Below are 17054 nucleotides of genomic sequence, written 5' to 3' on the forward strand. Positions count from 1 at the left end.
GCGGAGCTGAATAATGTGAATAATGTGGCCGTATATCACTTCCAGGATTGAGCCTTCCCTGGGGAGGGCATATTTCCTTTGGCTAATATCACTGATAGTGTTGGTAATATGTCCTGCACCAGACATGACTATCCATCTTACACTGGGGCAATGGTGGTGCTGGTGGTAGCGGGGGATTGGGGAAACAAATCAATTGTTTGTCAGGAGGTTGGGCCCAGTATGTGTGACAGTTCCAGTTTCACGGATCAGGAAGTTGTGAGAGTCTTATTTCCAACTCCTGCCATCGTCATCATCATTTCAAGAGGTCAAATGTGTGTGCCCTTACACAGTATACACTCGTACATACACATACAGCATACACCCAATGGACAGGGACAGGACAGGATACAGAGTAAATCTTAATAAAACCATTAAAGATGCTTTTTTTTTTAAGATAAGTTGCCGATAGACTAAGTATAGATACATAGGGGTGTGCACACAAATGGTGGTTCGGTATGTAGCTTGGTTTTAAAGTCACGGTTTAATATTTTTGGGTAAAGCGTTGAAAAAAAAAACTTTCATTATTAAATGGTGGTTTACTGAACAAACTACATCGGTCAATTTTGCTCCAACTGGCAGCAACACACACTGCAGTGAATGACACTGGGAAGACATTTGAAGTGCTTACACTTTTGGATGCAAAATAAGTTAGCAACATACTTCAGAATAAGGTTAGAATTATTGTGCTCTCATTCTAATATACTCTTTCTATTTGAAGTGCATGCACACCGGCACTCATTCTTTAAGTCTTTGAAGTTAAATATACTGTGGACTCGCTTGCTTTCAGGATAAGTCTTTATGCGAAATGGATATACCTGCGTAAATTTGTAACAACATTTACAGGCAAGTGTACAACCATAAATGTACGTTGTGCGCTGAATAATACACGTCTCAAACGCATTAAACAACAAATGCATCTGACAGTAGGGCAAGCCTTGTAGGTTTATGATTTAGTTTGAAGCGCTAATATAAAAAACGTCTCATGTTTAAGACAGTTTGGGTCGTGCACTTATTCTGCAACAGCCTACTCTGTGTCATTTATTATTTTCCAGATATCAAAACGGTATTGTCTTATCCTGGGGGGAAACTTGGGAGTTTAAAATTGCATTCCGCTCACAGAGATGTTCTACATGTGCAGTAGTTAAAAAACTTTATTCGTATACCAAACCAAAAGACCCGGACCAAATATGTGTACTGTTACATCCCTATCACAATATACTTTACATATACAACTAATAATGATACTGTTCATCGATCCTTGGGTTTTGACAGGTATCCAGAGAACCTGAGGACAGTGAAATTAAAAGTGCATAAATTTTGTAAAGCACCCAGTTTAGTCACCTATCTTACAAGAAACTGGTTTATTCACAAAAGTTTCTATGAAAACAAATGTATGAAGTAATGTGTTTTAAAATGTGGCTTTAGGACACAAAATATGTTAATTTAAAATGTGAATATCCCAAAACGTGTTCCTTTAAATTGTTTAAATTAATAATTATCTGATACCATAGTCTTTAATTTAATTCAATTTTTATTTTATTTTTTTATTTTATTTGAGTATAGTTGATCATAAACATTTCAGTCATGTCCAGTAAAGGAAGGATATGTAAAAGTATGGTACTGTTGGGGCTAAAGGCACAGTAATTAACATGATAATAAATAGCTAGCTGACTTTTCCATTTGTTGACATGACATGGTTAGCTTCAGATGGTAAATATCATATATTAAGTTGGGTGTCCACCTTAGGGATAATCACCATATTTATAATGACACTATCACATTTAAAATATGATATTAATCATATAATAAAATGATCAATGTTCAATACAAACATTTTTTTCTTTCTGCAATCATACAGTGAAAAGCAAATGTTTTCTTAAGGTGTGCCTTTAGCCCAGTTGTACCCTTCTATTTCTCCAAAACTACTTAAGCATAGGAACGAAGTACAATCAAGTCAGTGGAGGGGCACTTCACACATTTGCTTCAGACACTTTCCCTACACGCATTTCTCCTTGAGTCTTGGTCAAGCAATGACACAAATTACACGATGGCCAGTGTTTGTAGTCATGTGAGATATACATGTCAAAGCATGCAAGTGCAATGTGTTCAAATGCACACTTCAGCCTCTCAAGCCATTGTCATACATCCTGAAGGGTATAATCATAGACACAAAGAGACACTTTTGATCATTTCTGTTGGTGCAGAATAGAACAAAAATCAATTGTAGAATGCAAAAGTTGAAGAGATTTTTAGTCTTTTCCCGAACAAACATTGAAATTTCTTAAAAACAAGATATATTTATTACATACAAAATTGTAAGCAAAATAGTATATAGGTATTAGGTATTAGGTTTAAAAAGAATATATTGAATTAGGTTTACTTTCTGTTTGTTTTTCTGCGTTAAGCTCAAATATAACTATATTTAGGGACAGATTTACTAAACTGAATTAGCGTGAGAGCGCTATTCCAAAAAAAAAGTGCATATGTGAGTGGAAAGTTCTGCGTGTGATCTACTGACAAAGCGCAAATTAAAGAACATAAACGCAGCCGTATCATTTCCATAATGACCAACGCAATCTACCAAGAGCAGCGCAAATTAGCGTCTGGTTTAATAAAAAACCAGTAAATTGACAAACGCAAACCTTAGTAAATCACCTTGCATGATTCATTTAAATGCTCTTCTCCTATTAATTTTGCTTCTGAAAGGGAAACTTCTACAAAGCATATGCAATAAGGTCAGCCGCAAAAATAACTCTGTCCAAACCTTTTCAGCGTTGATCTTTCACTGCGTGTCTTTAGTAAATCCTGACAGTAGTTTTACAAAGCCAAAAGAGGGTTTGCGCTTCAAACACAAGAGTGTTTTATTTGTATCTTATTGTTGAGATTTTTATATTAAGTTTTTATTTATTTATAAACTTTCATTTGTCTCTCTTGTTCTTGGTCCTGCAGTTTTTATTTTATTTGATATCTCATATGAATTTCTGACAAATGTTCCCATAGTGGACAGCAGAGCCATAAATCACAATGAAACAAACCCATCTTCTTCAACTCCTGGGATGACCTGCTTCGTAAGTCATAAAACTAAATTTCTTGCTCTCTCATTCTCTCCCTCTTTCTCTTACTCTCACCAACTTCTCATTTCTCACTGTCCACCCTCTGTTTTCTACAGTACTAGTTAGTTTCCTGTTGTGGCGGATGAAAAATATTTGCTCATACCTCGTTCCATTTCTCCCCTCTCTATATGGGCATTTCAATTTTGCCTAAAGGTCTCCATAGGCTCAGGTGGAATGCACTATAATTCAAAATTCAACAGCACTGCAGAAGCGGGTCTGTGATAAACTCACATTGAGCAGAACCCAGGCTGAGTTTAAGGGTGGGTGGTAGAAGATGCACACACATGAAGAAAAAAAAAAAAAAAAAGAGCGCTCAAATTAATCAAACTCTCTCCGCTTTGGGGGTTCATATTCATGAAGCAATTTCTCAGAGTGTATCATAGAAGGCCATGTGGCAGATTTAAAGTTTGTGATGAAATACTAATACAGCTAGAGGAAGTGATGAGAAATACTTGGAAGCTGATCGCTTAAAATTCCCAAACTTTTTTCTTCTCCTACCAAGAACTTTAACCTCTTCTACAGAAAAATAAATAAAGAAAATAAATAGATATAGTGTATAACAATTATATATTAACAATTTAATATACAACCATTCATTTAATAAAATAAAAATTATTATATATTCATTTAGATTTGATTATAAAATTATCTTTATAATTCAATATAATACAGTTATATTAATATTATTGTACAACATAAATTATATATAATATATAATTATATATTTACATTTAAAGATTGAAAGGCTTTAAAGATTATTGGCTACATTAAGTAAATATTTATTGTTGACAGGTTGCGTGTTTATCAATTAAAGAGTCTAACATCTGATATGATCCACTTATGGTTCAGAACCATCCACGCAATAATTGGCTTTCCTGGGGAAGGTATTGTGAATGAGTGTGAGCATTCAGTAGTTGTCTTACCCACACATAGTGGGAGGGGGCTGTCCCATGCTCTCCTCTCCCCTCTGAGACACGTCAAAACCTCCGGGCCCTTTAAACTGTAGCCAGGATCACAGCTATATGACACCGTGCTGCCTGCAAAGTGACCTTTGTCCTCCCGTTTAAAGCCAAACTGAGGCACACCTGGGTCCTCACACTTCACCAACTCAAAACCTGAAAAAAAAAAGAAAAAGAAAAAAAAAGTGTGTCCTTGAAAACCTCTCCTCTGGTGTATGTACTGTATATATAATTCCTTTACAAATCCTTAAAAGGAAATTCACATAGAAGTCTTAAGAAATGTGTATATATACCATGGTTTGTCTGATTCTATCTATCTATCTATCTATCTATCTATCTATCTATCTATCTATCTATCTATCTATCTATCTATCTATCTATCTATCTATCTATCTATCTATCTATCTATCTATCTCTGTACTGCTGTGTGAGGGCTGCAAGATGTCAGTGTGCTACTCACTGGTGAAGTGCAGCTCAAAACCTTTGCTGGTATTGTCACTATTACTAATGAACTCGAGCCACATGGTGCTGGACGTGCTGTTTAAAGTGACATCCATCAGCTCTGTGCCTGTGAAGGTGCCCAGCAGTCGGGCACTGCTACTGCTACCGTCATACACCTGAAAGACACATAAAAAAGACACATACAGTCTTTGCAGAATTTACAAACAAACATTACACACAAGCACAAATGCATACTAAGTCACAAACACCTTAAGAATGTCATCCTCCTCCAGGCGGAAATCCCGTGCTCGGAGCTGGATGCCTTTACCGGGTTGGGTTTGAATGGAGTAGATGCACTCATGATTGTTACCGTAATATCCAGGGTAGTTGGGAGAGAGTAAAACTCCTTGTTTCCCGGTTACAGACGATCCGCATTCAGCTGCAGAAAGGGACGTAAGAAGTCAAATGACCTCTGACGAATCACCCATGATCTCAGTATGAACACAAACACGCATTATACACTCATGCTGGCAAACAGGGGCTATTGTGTGTTTCTGCATGAGTGCAAATCAATTTATGAACCTAATTCTGCTAGGATTTTAAACTACACAAATGAAAGTCCAATCAAATTTAAACTTTTTGACAATGACAATGCTGCCAGGTTTGCAGGTCTGTTCTGATAAGATGTGGATAAAAATAATTAAATATAACTGACTAAGGATGCAAGGCTATAGTAATTATACACGTACCTTTCTTAGTCAATATTTATTGTGATATTATGGACGATGACCTATAAATTAAGTGTTTAAATACTACAAGTAATTTAGTCATCACAACATTATAATGTACAATATGAAAAATAGATTTTATTTTGAGATTTGCTAAAGATTACATTAAAGAGTGTTATTGAATTAGTGTTTTTTTAAAAGATTAATTTTATGTGAGCATTAGAAGATTTCAAAAGTAATCTAAATGTAAAAAAAGAGGAATGGGCATGTACTATTAAATATCGCAATAAATAAATAAATATAGCCCAACAACTAATACTGTATGTGATCAATGTCATGCATTCCATAAACATAAACATATGTTTAGAAACGAGCTGACCTAGTTCCACAAGAGTCGTAAACAAATATGAATCAAGGATAAGCCAGATATTGCAGCAGAAATTACATAATACCTAATTACTTACTTCAACTGGAACATCAAAATCATAATGTTAACAAATTACATTCTAAATTTAGCATCTAAGCTATTCCAGCAAAAAAATACATACATACATAAATAAATAAATAATAATAATAATAATAATAATTATAATTGAAGACGCCTGGCCTCCAATATACTTATATGCTGATATCCACCATAGTCAGATAGTGAGTCATAACCTTGAGTCTGTGAATCTGGTAATCGGCAGAACTCTGAAATGGGGCTGCTTTAGCCATTTACTTTGAGATATGAAGTTTTAGAGAACTCTGAAATGTGTAGATGTGCATAAGCGTGTGTCTCTGAGCACGAGAGGAAATATATTGTATAATTTGCAAACAAAGCAAAATGAAAAGCATGTGACCACCTACCAACACACCTTGGCAGAGGGGAACTCCACACCCGCCGACGCCCCCCTAGACACACCACCCTCGCAGGCCCCTCGAGACGGTACCCCGGAAAACAGGAGAAGATGAACGCATCCCCCACCCCGAACTGCAGCCCTTTACGAGTGCTGAAGGGGGGGACGCCGGGATCTTCGCAAGGCTCAAGATCGTATTCTGAAAGCAACAGAAGAAGGATTGATATTTTGTAGCTTCTTCTGTTATAAATGTCATGTTGTTTAAGCGACTGTACAAAGCTCTCTACCTGAGAAAGTGATGTTGAAGCCCTCATAGGACACAGAGAAGTCTGAGAGGAAACGGATCTGAGCGGTGTAGTTGCCGAAGAGTCCAGCGCTGAGAGGGGGTGGCAGCGTAGACCCGGTCAATCTCCACAGAGGTTGAGAGAAGCTACCATTTTCTGTCACTAAAAGGTGGTCGTGTGGACTCTCCAGGTGAAAGGTGTGGAAGGTAAACTGAACACCTGCAGAGATTGAGAGGAGAAAAACACAAGAAATACATCAACTGTTTTAAGCCCCATTCAGTCCACGAGAGACTTTGTTGCTGTATGCCGCTAGTCTTTGTACTGTGAAGACGCTTGTGGGCGTTCCCAGTGCTGTTGCACTAATGTAATTGGTTGACCGCATTTCTGGCCATATCTTTAGAAAATGCAAATCACAAATAATATCTAAAACTAAGATATTCTAAATTGAATAGGAATTAGATCACACTGTTCAAAATGACTAAATCATCATTCGAATTTGACAAATCAATTTTCTTGTCCCTAATAATCAACATAATGCAGGGGAAACTGTACAATGAACTGCAGCAGAGCTAAACTGCTCATTGCATCATATAATTAACAACACGAACTATCAATGTATGAATCAAACTCACTAAGACTGCCGACAGTTTCATTTCCATGCATTATTTTTTCATATCCATGTATGCGGCTACAGTCAAATCGTATAAAATGGTGAAATCGCTTCGGAACTCTGTCCTGTCTTGCCTGCACTCGAGACGGTGACGTGAGCTCCACTGGCACTGACAGTCTTCACTCGAAATGTGATGCTCATTTGCATAAAGTTGACATTTCTGAAATGTTGTCGCATCTAGTGTAGCTTGACACGCCCACATTCTGTCATCAACGGTCACTGCCGCTCATGTCGCCAGAAGTCGCCAGCCCTCCATTGAAAATGAATGGGATCATGTCGCTTTGTCGCTGCGTGTCGCTGGCAGTGTGAATGGGGCTTAAGAGTTCATCAACCGCATACAGTTGCAGGAAAACATATGTCAAACCTTTGAATTTACCTTGATTTCTAGTCCTAGAAATAAATTACAATAGACAAAATGCACAAGCAATGATGCATTTTCAACTTAGTACTGAACACACAAAGCATGTCAAACCCTAGGCTAATGATTTCTCCAAAAGTTGGCATCAGCTAACCTGTTCAGTCAATGAGATGAGATTGGAGGAGTTAGGCAGAGCCTCTCTGTAAAAAAAATAATAATAATTGCTCCATTTTGGAGTTTGCTATTCAAAAGAAGCATTGCCCTTATGTTAACTGCATCTCGAACAAAAGAGGTCTCTGAACGGCAAAGAGGAAGGATTGTTGACATGCATAAAGCTAGAAAAGGCTTGAAAAATATCTCTAAAAGCCTTGATGTTTATCAGTTGATGGTAAGACAGGCATAGCTTCTCTTCCTTGGAGTGGGCGTTCTTGCAAGAAGAATACTGGAGTGTAAGCTAAAGACTTACAGATATACTGTATCTGGAACATGCTAATATTTCAGTCAAGGTGATTATGATACAGAAAACAGTGGAAGAAGAAACAATGCCACTTGTTTGAAGTCCACAAGAGCATGTGGATGTTTCACAGAGGACAGATCAAAAAATAGTTGTTTAGGGAACACAAAACAAGATTTCAAAATTAAAGTATGTTGGGCCATCATGGTTTTTGATGCCTCAGGTCCTGAACCACTTGTTATCATTGATGGAAAAATTAATGTAGAAAATGAAACTTCTGGAGTGCCTCAAATGGACTGAAACAATTTGGCATGATCCATTGAGAGAGTGATTCATGCCATAGACATCAGAAGAATATAACTGAACTGAACCAGTTTTGTAAAGAGAAATGGTGCAAATTATGTTGTTCAGGTCTGATTTTACAATTACATAAACCATTTGGAGAAGGTTGCAGCTTCAAAAAGATGGTGAAACAGTTATTAAATATCGTTCTGTTTACGATGTGTGTTCAGTACATGGAAACATATTAGTGTTTGTGGGTCATTTTATAAAACTGTTTGTCTATTGCTGTGAAAGAAAGAACCATCACCAAAAAGCAATCTCACCTTTACCATGTGAAGTCTCAATCATCCAGGTACAGTTGAGGTTATGGGGGTAGAAGTCAGGAAACCCAGGGGACAGAATAGTGCCGCTGTTACCCTGAATAAACCCTCCACATAGTGCTAGAGGAAAGAGAAAGACTATTTGTCAAAACGCTGAGCTTAACCCTGCTAAAACAAACGTTATAGGAAGTGCCCTTCCGAAGGACATCAATATATGGAGGCGAATTATTCCTATCATCACCCAAGGGGAAAAATCAATAATGGCCTTAAATATTCAAAGCCTAGTGGAATAGGAAAAGGGAGCGGAAAGGGTAGCTTCAAACCATAAAGGGCCTTCCAGTCTGGGAGCGATATCGTGCTTGAATAAATGACCTGTACCTTAATGTGTCCTTTAGTAAAGAGTGCACCGTACCATCACAGCTGGGCAGGGGCCGACTCCACTGGAAGTTGGGTTCACACTCGAGGGGCTCGTGGTCACTGAGGGTGTATCCTGCTTCGCAACTAAACGTCACCAAAGCTCCCACGTAAAAATCATTGCCATGGCGCTGACCATTGACTGGGATTCCAGGATCAACGCAATGGTCCGACTGGAGTTGCAAGGCTTGAGAGGGGCATAGACAAAAATTAATGTGGAAAACAACGTATGATGATTCACCCAGGTGTATTTTCATGCCAGAAAATGTATCCTAAATGCATTATGAACTACTACTAATTTACAAATTAATTAAAGTGTTACTATTTGACTTGTCTGGGACTATTTGTGTGTGTGTGAACCAAAATAGAAATAATAATCGGTCAATAAAAAAATATCACTAAAAAGTAATTCAGTATTAACTTCTATTAATGAATTTAGCATTTATATAGTGATAATGTCCATTTATCAGACCAATATGCCAAAGTACCATAACAGTTATTTGGTCAATAATTTCTCTTATTTTACATTTAGATTACCTTTGCTGTCTTCTAAAGCGCACATGTTTAAAAACACTAATGATTTAATAACACTTATATATAATCTTAACAAATCTCAAAATCAGTTTTTTCATGTTGTACATTATAATGTTGTGATGCCAAAATTCACTTAAAAAATGACTGATTTTATTTTTTTGTATTTTTTATTTTATTTATTTAGACAAAATAGTATAGCATTTTAATATGATCGATTTATTTGCTATCGGCCACTACATAAAATAATTATCAGCTTATCAGTACTGGCCAGACTATAATCCTCTAAAAAGTTTATAGAATTGTTCTGCTTATTCGGATCATTCAAAGGTTGCATTATTCTTCAGCACTTTCTGCTTGAGTTGATGTACTCAATAATTTAAGATGAACTGAGATTTATAGAGAAACAACAAGAAAAGGTTATAAACATGAGTCATTCCAGCCCAAAAGCCATTCGTTCAGTTCACAACACTGTGACAGAGCTAATTCTGCAGTCTCGTGTGTATGTTCTCGTGTGCAGTCTAATGTTGCATGTGTCGTGTTTGTGCATGACTGAAATCATCTCACAGTATAATTACCATCATATTATATCATAATTACAGGACTTGATTAAAAACATTGCATAGTAAAGAGCATGTGGCTATTATTTATAATGATTCCTTCATAGTTGACAGTATTCACAGGTATCTGTACTATCAGATCCTTTTAATTGCGGCCATGAAATGCATTGAGGAGAAGATAATATCAAGCTTTATCTAGCTAGCACGCCTTGACTAAATTCTCAGCATTGTAAGACAGTTTGAACATAAATTACACTTATCACGTGTTTTAGTTTGAACAATGCAATTAATCGTTTTGTGATAGTCTACCATGTGCATTTTTTAACAAAGTGTGTTAAAGACTACTAGATAACATTGTATCATTGTACCATAATTATTGAAAACAAAGCGGTTTAGTCTGTAGCCCTTAAACCTGAAAGAGAAATATCACTTTTTTAGCCAAGGGTTTTTGTAATTGTAGCCGTTTCGATTTAAGGTCAAAGGTGGTAAACATTACTTGAACAGACTTTAAATTACAAAAGTGTTACCAAAATTCCTGAAATTTATGCCATAGCTGTATTCAGATTAAAACAGTTATAAATACAATAGTAGACCATCATACTCTCATATCGGATGCGAAAGCCGATGTCAGAGTGGCTCTTGTCGGTGGTGAAGAGCAGGTAGATGAAGTTCGAGGTGCTGATGAGGAACTGCGGGACCTGTGTACCCTGGTAACTACCAATCAGAGGGGAAGAAGGATAGCGTCCGTCCCGTACCTCGAGAACATCATAGTTTACCTCCGTTCGGAATCTGTTGATCAGAATAGTGCAATGCATAAGCATGGCAGCATCACCACAAAGTGAGGCAACATGGATTCATCCCAGTCCTACTTGCTTGTGTTCCAGCAGGATACCACCTACTATAGCTAGAATAGAGACACTACATAATTCAAACTGAAAACCCAGCTCACTCTAAAGTGGCATGTGTTGTTTGAGTTTCCTGCAGCAGCGGCCCTGCTGCTTTCTGTACTCACAGTCAGATACTGTAGAAAACATCAGCTCTCCCGCTAGCCTCACCTCTGAAACATTTTCTCAACAACAATTCATAGAAGATGCAAACATTCAAACTACACACACACACACGTTGGGTTTCCATGTTTTATGGGGACATGTATATTCTATCTCCCTACACTTACCCTTTCCCTAAACCTACCCATCACACAAAACATTCAGTTACACTTAATTTGAAGGTGTCAATATTACAGTGTAATTATACATTTAAGCACTAATAATAATTGACTACATGTACTTACTATAGGGTTAAGTTGAGGGTTTGGTTTAGTAACTACAGTAATGTGTAACAATGACACTGTAAAATAAAGTGTTACCAAACTTTCTGCTATTTTAGATTTTCAAAAAAGATCATTCTGTAAGATGTATAAGCTTGTTTCATCACAGGGACCAACAAAAATGTCCCCACAAGGGCAACATTTACTGGTATTACAATACTTGTGGGGACATTTGGTCCCCATAACGTAGGGAATACCAGGCCAACACATACACACAAATGAAGAAAACTTAAGAAAACAAAATGGAGGCTGTTCTAGCAGTGAAGGGAAGCATTTGATGCCCATGTTTTATTTAATTAAATGTTCAACAAGTACATATGAAGTCATTTCATATAGGAAGAGGTGAAAGATGATAATATTGATTCTGAATGAATCCCTGTGATAGTCAGGAAAATGAATAGCCAGATCCTCTTATTCCAAGTCTATAGTGATAGATAGTATATCTGCAGTGCACTAGTGACCTATTTATGAAATGATGATAACCAATAGAATGAAAGATAGGAGGGGAAATGAAACAGGGAGCCTTATTAAGAACAACATGGCAGTTCAGAAAAGAGAAAGAGAAGCCTTGTACGTACTTGTCAAAGATGATCTTGATAGGATATCCTGGCAGGGCCTCGATGATCCACTCACAATTGAGGGCCTCTTTATAAAGCTCAGGCCAGCCCGGGGACAGAATAATGCCGCTGGAAGCCTTTAGGTTTCCACCACATGGAGCTAAAGAACAGGAGAAGATGACACATATAGAAAGATTCAGAATTGTTATTTTATTGTTATATTGACTAAGGACAAATGATTTTTTCCCCCTTTGATTTTCACATGCTGAATATAAACGGTAAATCCAATGGAATCCAAAAGGATGGAATGAAACCAGAAGGAAAAAGCAATAAAAGGCAAAACAAAAGTGAAAACTAAGGAAGAGAGGGAAAGATTGCGCACACAAAAACAGTTTCCTTCAGAGAGACCACTATTTCAGCCCCGCTAGAAACTTATGAACTTATGAAACTTTAAAATCTGCAGGTTTGCTGTGTTGGAAAGTGGAGTTGATGATGCAATTCCACATTTAAATGTGCTATCATTTCTCATTTTTGATTTAAAAACAGAAGACCTAGAGTGACATCACATCTTGTCCTTTGTGGTGTATTGTATAACCACATCTTTATCGACAACATATTCTATTTCTTCGTCTTTCCCTAATATACTATCTTTTTAACCCATATGATTTAAAAGGACAAATAAACATGTTAGGCTTAGTGATAGTGGATAAGTCTGGTTAATCAAATACATAAAACAGAAAAGTCAGTGTTTTTCCTAAAATGCAAAATGTGTTCAATGGGAAGTGGATGATCTCGTCGCTTAACTCAGTGTACTCAAGGACATCCATTAAAAGCATTCATTGCTTGACAAATGTCATAAAATGATTTGTAGCATACAGCAGCACATTTCATTAAATGAAAGGATGTTTGTTTCTTGTAAGAATCTGTTTTTTTTCTTGAAAGACAGTTAATAGTTCTTGAGTACATACAGAAAATAAAGATTATATATTTTTTGTTCCACTGACATTATTGAATAAACTTACGAAGGCTTCAGTAAAGTGCAAACGGAGCTGGAGTATAACATTTTGGTTTTGTTACAAGCAAACTTGTGAATTATTAAATGTACATATTTATTAGAGAGAGGACACACCTTCACAACGTGGCACAGCGTTGTCCCACACAACATTTCCATCTTTGAGAATGCAGGAGATAGTCTGAGATCCGTGGGTCTTCATGAACCCCTCCTCACACAGGAAAGAGATGGAGCTGCCAAGCTGTAGACTCTCACCAAATCGCTTTCCGTTTACTGGCACGCCAGGGTCGGGACATTCGTTGTGTCGAAACGCTGCAGGGAGGGGTGAAAAACAATGAAATATGGAAGAGAAGTGCATGCTAACTTTGACCTAAATGGGCAAAAAACTGGGCACAGCAACAACAGAGCTTACATTTTTGTATTTAACTGGAACATTTGAGATAAAAAAAAAAAAAAAAAAAAAAAAAAAATGTTTTATCCCTGTCCAATGACTGTCCACATTTTGTTATAAAATGGACAACTTTTAGGCCTCAAATAAATTAAAGAGGGAGTTCTCAATGTGCCAATTGAAGTGAAAACTTTTTGGCTCATCGTTTCAGCTGTATAACTACACTAATTAATTTTAGTTGGAACAAAATATTGATTTATGTGCCTCCCCAAGTTTCTTGCTTCAGTGGGAAGCTTGGAGCTACTCAGTACTTATCGATAGGACTTCAGATAAGATGTATTATCAGCAGACAAAATCTCTCCAGCAAATCTGTTCATTCCTGCTATAGCGTGGCTCTAACACCACCAAGGTCAAGGGTTTGATTCCTGGGATCATGAAGAAAGACAAAATGTAACCTTTTGGATAAAAGCGTATGCCAAACGCATCCTAATGTCATCGACTGACACTGTCATAGACATTAATGCTCAATGTACTGTAAAACTTATTATTGTTCTTATTGTTTCTCCAGTCAGGCAATGGGCATGAATTCCTTGTTGACTCAAGAAGATCTCAAACCAAGATTGTGTGTGTAATCCATCACCATCATGTGCCAACAAGCCGTTCGATGGAGTTTGTCATCTCCTTAATTAACATGAATAATTGGAGCATCCCTCCCACTCCCCCAAAAACACGGCACATGGGGAGTCAAACCATGTGGGATCACCTCCCGACAGCTTCAATTAACTGTGGCTTTATTTAATTATATATGTATTTGGAAATAAATTTTAATTAAATCTGTGGCTCTTGTTGTTCTTCCTCACATGGATACTCAAGCATCTATCAATTCCGCTGCCATACGCTATGCCCCGTGAATAGTGATTACTGAAGGACGACAGATATTCAGTTGCAATATACAGACAATTCTCCCTAGAGGGGAAAAATAAAACTTTATCCATCTCATGTAACAAAACAACTTCTGAACTCTTTTAACTTCCAGAAACTTTTCAAATTTAGTGCATACTACCACTGACAAAACATCTAAATGCTATTATCTATTATACATCTTAAAATGATTTTTTGGTCTCCAACTTCAATGTGATGTTAGACATAAACAAGTATGAACAGGTTTGCCCAAAATAACTTGAATAAAAGATTTATTTTTACCACAAAACAAAAAAGAAGTCACGAATATAGAGCTGTCTTTAAAACGTACTGGTGAAAGTGATGTTGAAGCCACGGTCTGTATAGGTATGATCAGTCAGAAATTCCAGTCGGGCCACGTGGCCACTGGTAGTGATGGGTGACGGCAGCACATCTCCAGAGAAGGTGCCAAGAATTGGCGACTCTGCCTTGCCGCCGTCTTTAATGGACAGAAAGTCAAATTGTTTCTCCATGCTCAGGTCATTGAAGGCTAAGTTGATGCGGCTCTCGGGTTTGGCGATGATCAGCCACACACAGTGCATGTTGTTTCCGTACTCTTGAGGGTAGTTTGGTGATAGCAAAACCCCAGATGGAGTTGTGAAGTTGAAGAAACATGAAACTGAGAAAGGGACAAAGAGATAAAACAAGCAACTGTTAAACACAGGAGGTGTCGTACGTCAAGCTGCGAGGCAAACTGGAAATTAAAACCGCCACTGAAGCTAAAATCAATTCACAATGCATAGGGAGGTCATTTGTTGTTGCTTAAACAATGCAGCGATACAGGAGAGGAAAAAAATACAGCTTGGAGGATGTGCATGTTGCGATAGCAGGAACTTTAAAGAGATACAAGACCCCTCAAGACCTTGAGATCAGACATATTATGAAATGTTCACTCTCGTTTTTTTGTTACTAGTTCCTCCTAAAGGTGATTTGCTCAATTTGATGTAAACATACTTGCAGATTAATGTTCCAAGACAACCATAAGTCAGTCATTTTTATGTAAACACTGTCTGTTAAAGCATCCCGAGCAACCTGACACAGCAACATTGGCTCAACAAATGGTGTGTGTTTAGGGTTGGACTCTGTTTGTCAGACCAATGGAAGACTTAACTCGAATCCCCTCTCCCCTTTACATAAACAGGGCCTACCTTCATAAAGAACTACAGTGTTTTTCTTACTCATGTAGCCTGCAAAGCGCGCCAAGTGAGGGGATAAAATAATAGTAAAAAAATATATACAGTTTATATTAGGTATATGACGCCTTTGTGTGTATATTGTGATTGTGCCTATTGCAGAAGACAATGGCTGAAGATGTTGCAGGGAAAGACAGGGTTTATCTGCTGGGATTATTCGCATTTTCAGGATTTGAGACAAACCTGAGAGGGCAATAAGCATCACTAAATAGCCATGGGGAGAATGAAAATGAGCTCAGTGGTGGACTGAAGACGGATTGTTACGGTTCCACCTCATATGAATGACTTCTCAGTCTGAGCTAATAATAATGACATAAAATAGCAAAAAACAAAGTTGTGAGTCAACTGCATTTAAATTGATGTAATAAGATGGTAGCCATTATAGTGACAAACGACTACAGTCTGAGGCAAATTGACGGTATACATGAATCCAAATAATAGAGAAAGAACAATAATATCAAAACAAGTTGGACAAGCATTAACTGCCAAACAACATTATATGCTGTGACACTCATTTCAAGCATTTAAATGCCACAAACAACTTTCTCTTTCGGAAGCAAGCAAGTACATCAACTGCTTGCATTCTTACAAATAATTTACTTCTCAAATTAGCTTTCTTCAGTTCGGTTAAATCCGCTAACTTCATTATAAGACTGATACACTAAATAAAGCAACTAAATGCATTAAATGAACTGTCACATTGTCACACAGCCGCTGAGAGGAAGCATCGGTGGGGACATACTTTACTAAAGACACTGCCATTAGATTCACTTTCTAACGTGCTCAGACAGTAATAATGGTGCACCAACCTCCCAAATGTGATCATGTGGGTGTGGAATGCATTTTTTAGGTAAGGGTTGTCACTTACACACACAGCTTGGCTTCTTGGCTGACCACTGATTATTTTTCTGGCAGGTAATGTTCTTTTTTCCCACCAGCTCAAAGGCTGGAAGGCACTCAAAATAAAGTTTGTCTCCATGTCGGAAGCCTGTGCCTTCCCTCTTGCCATAGGCTGGGATTCCAGGGTCTCCACACCCACCCTGGTCAATTTCTGGAAGAAAAGAAAAAAGACATAGCTTATACATTGGGACAGGATTAATTAATACAGTTTCCATCAAGGTTTTGGAATGGGGAAGTAAGGTCACTTGTAAGGTTAATGTCTCTGTATCCCAGGATGACCATTTATAGGACTTTTTTTTGGCTTATACTGACAAATTATTTAGTCATTTATTCATTAAATTACTCTCTCATCTCTCTTCACATTAAATCGTCTCTCTCTACAGTAAAAAAAAAATGCTCTAATAAGCATACCCAATTAAATGTACTTAATGAATGTATCATTAAAGATTCAATAAAAACTGATACGAAAATATTATTGCACTTTAAAATGACTGTTTTCTAATTCAAAATATTTTTAAAGAATGTATTCCTGTGATGACAAAACTGAATTTGTATTATCATTACTAATATTTTGATTTGTTGCTCAAGAAACATTTATTATTGTTATAAAAGTTATCAAACAAATGTGTGCTGCTTAATATTTTTATTTTGGGAACAGTGATTGGGAACCATGAATTTGTCAGGATTCTTTAGAACAGCATGTATTTAAAATATAAATCTTAATT

At 37.2% G+C, this 17054-nt stretch overlaps 1 protein-coding gene across 1 annotated transcript in view; it reads right to left on the reverse strand.

The window, feature by feature from the left end:
• csmd2 (CUB and Sushi multiple domains 2) overlaps positions 1 to 17054 on the reverse strand; it is a 313713-nt gene that overhangs the window by 104056 nt on the left and 192603 nt on the right. The window contains exons 13-24 of the mRNA XM_084130492.1: positions 16298 to 16480; positions 14529 to 14855; positions 13006 to 13200; positions 11898 to 12036; positions 10594 to 10781; positions 8900 to 9088; positions 8491 to 8607; positions 6407 to 6622; positions 6130 to 6318; positions 4822 to 4991; positions 4572 to 4728; positions 4076 to 4267 (exon numbers count right to left, since the gene is read on the reverse strand). Coding sequence (XP_083986618.1) covers positions 4076 to 4267; positions 4572 to 4728; positions 4822 to 4991; positions 6130 to 6318; positions 6407 to 6622; positions 8491 to 8607; positions 8900 to 9088; positions 10594 to 10781; positions 11898 to 12036; positions 13006 to 13200; positions 14529 to 14855; positions 16298 to 16480 — 2262 coding nt within the window. The remainder of the gene's footprint in view (positions 1 to 4075; positions 4268 to 4571; positions 4729 to 4821; positions 4992 to 6129; positions 6319 to 6406; positions 6623 to 8490; positions 8608 to 8899; positions 9089 to 10593; positions 10782 to 11897; positions 12037 to 13005; positions 13201 to 14528; positions 14856 to 16297; positions 16481 to 17054) is intronic.

The sequence above is a fragment of the Abramis brama genome, assembly GCF_963993115.1.
Source record: "Abramis brama genome assembly, chromosome: 12".
Lineage (NCBI taxonomy): Eukaryota > Metazoa > Chordata > Actinopteri > Cypriniformes > Leuciscidae > Abramis > Abramis brama.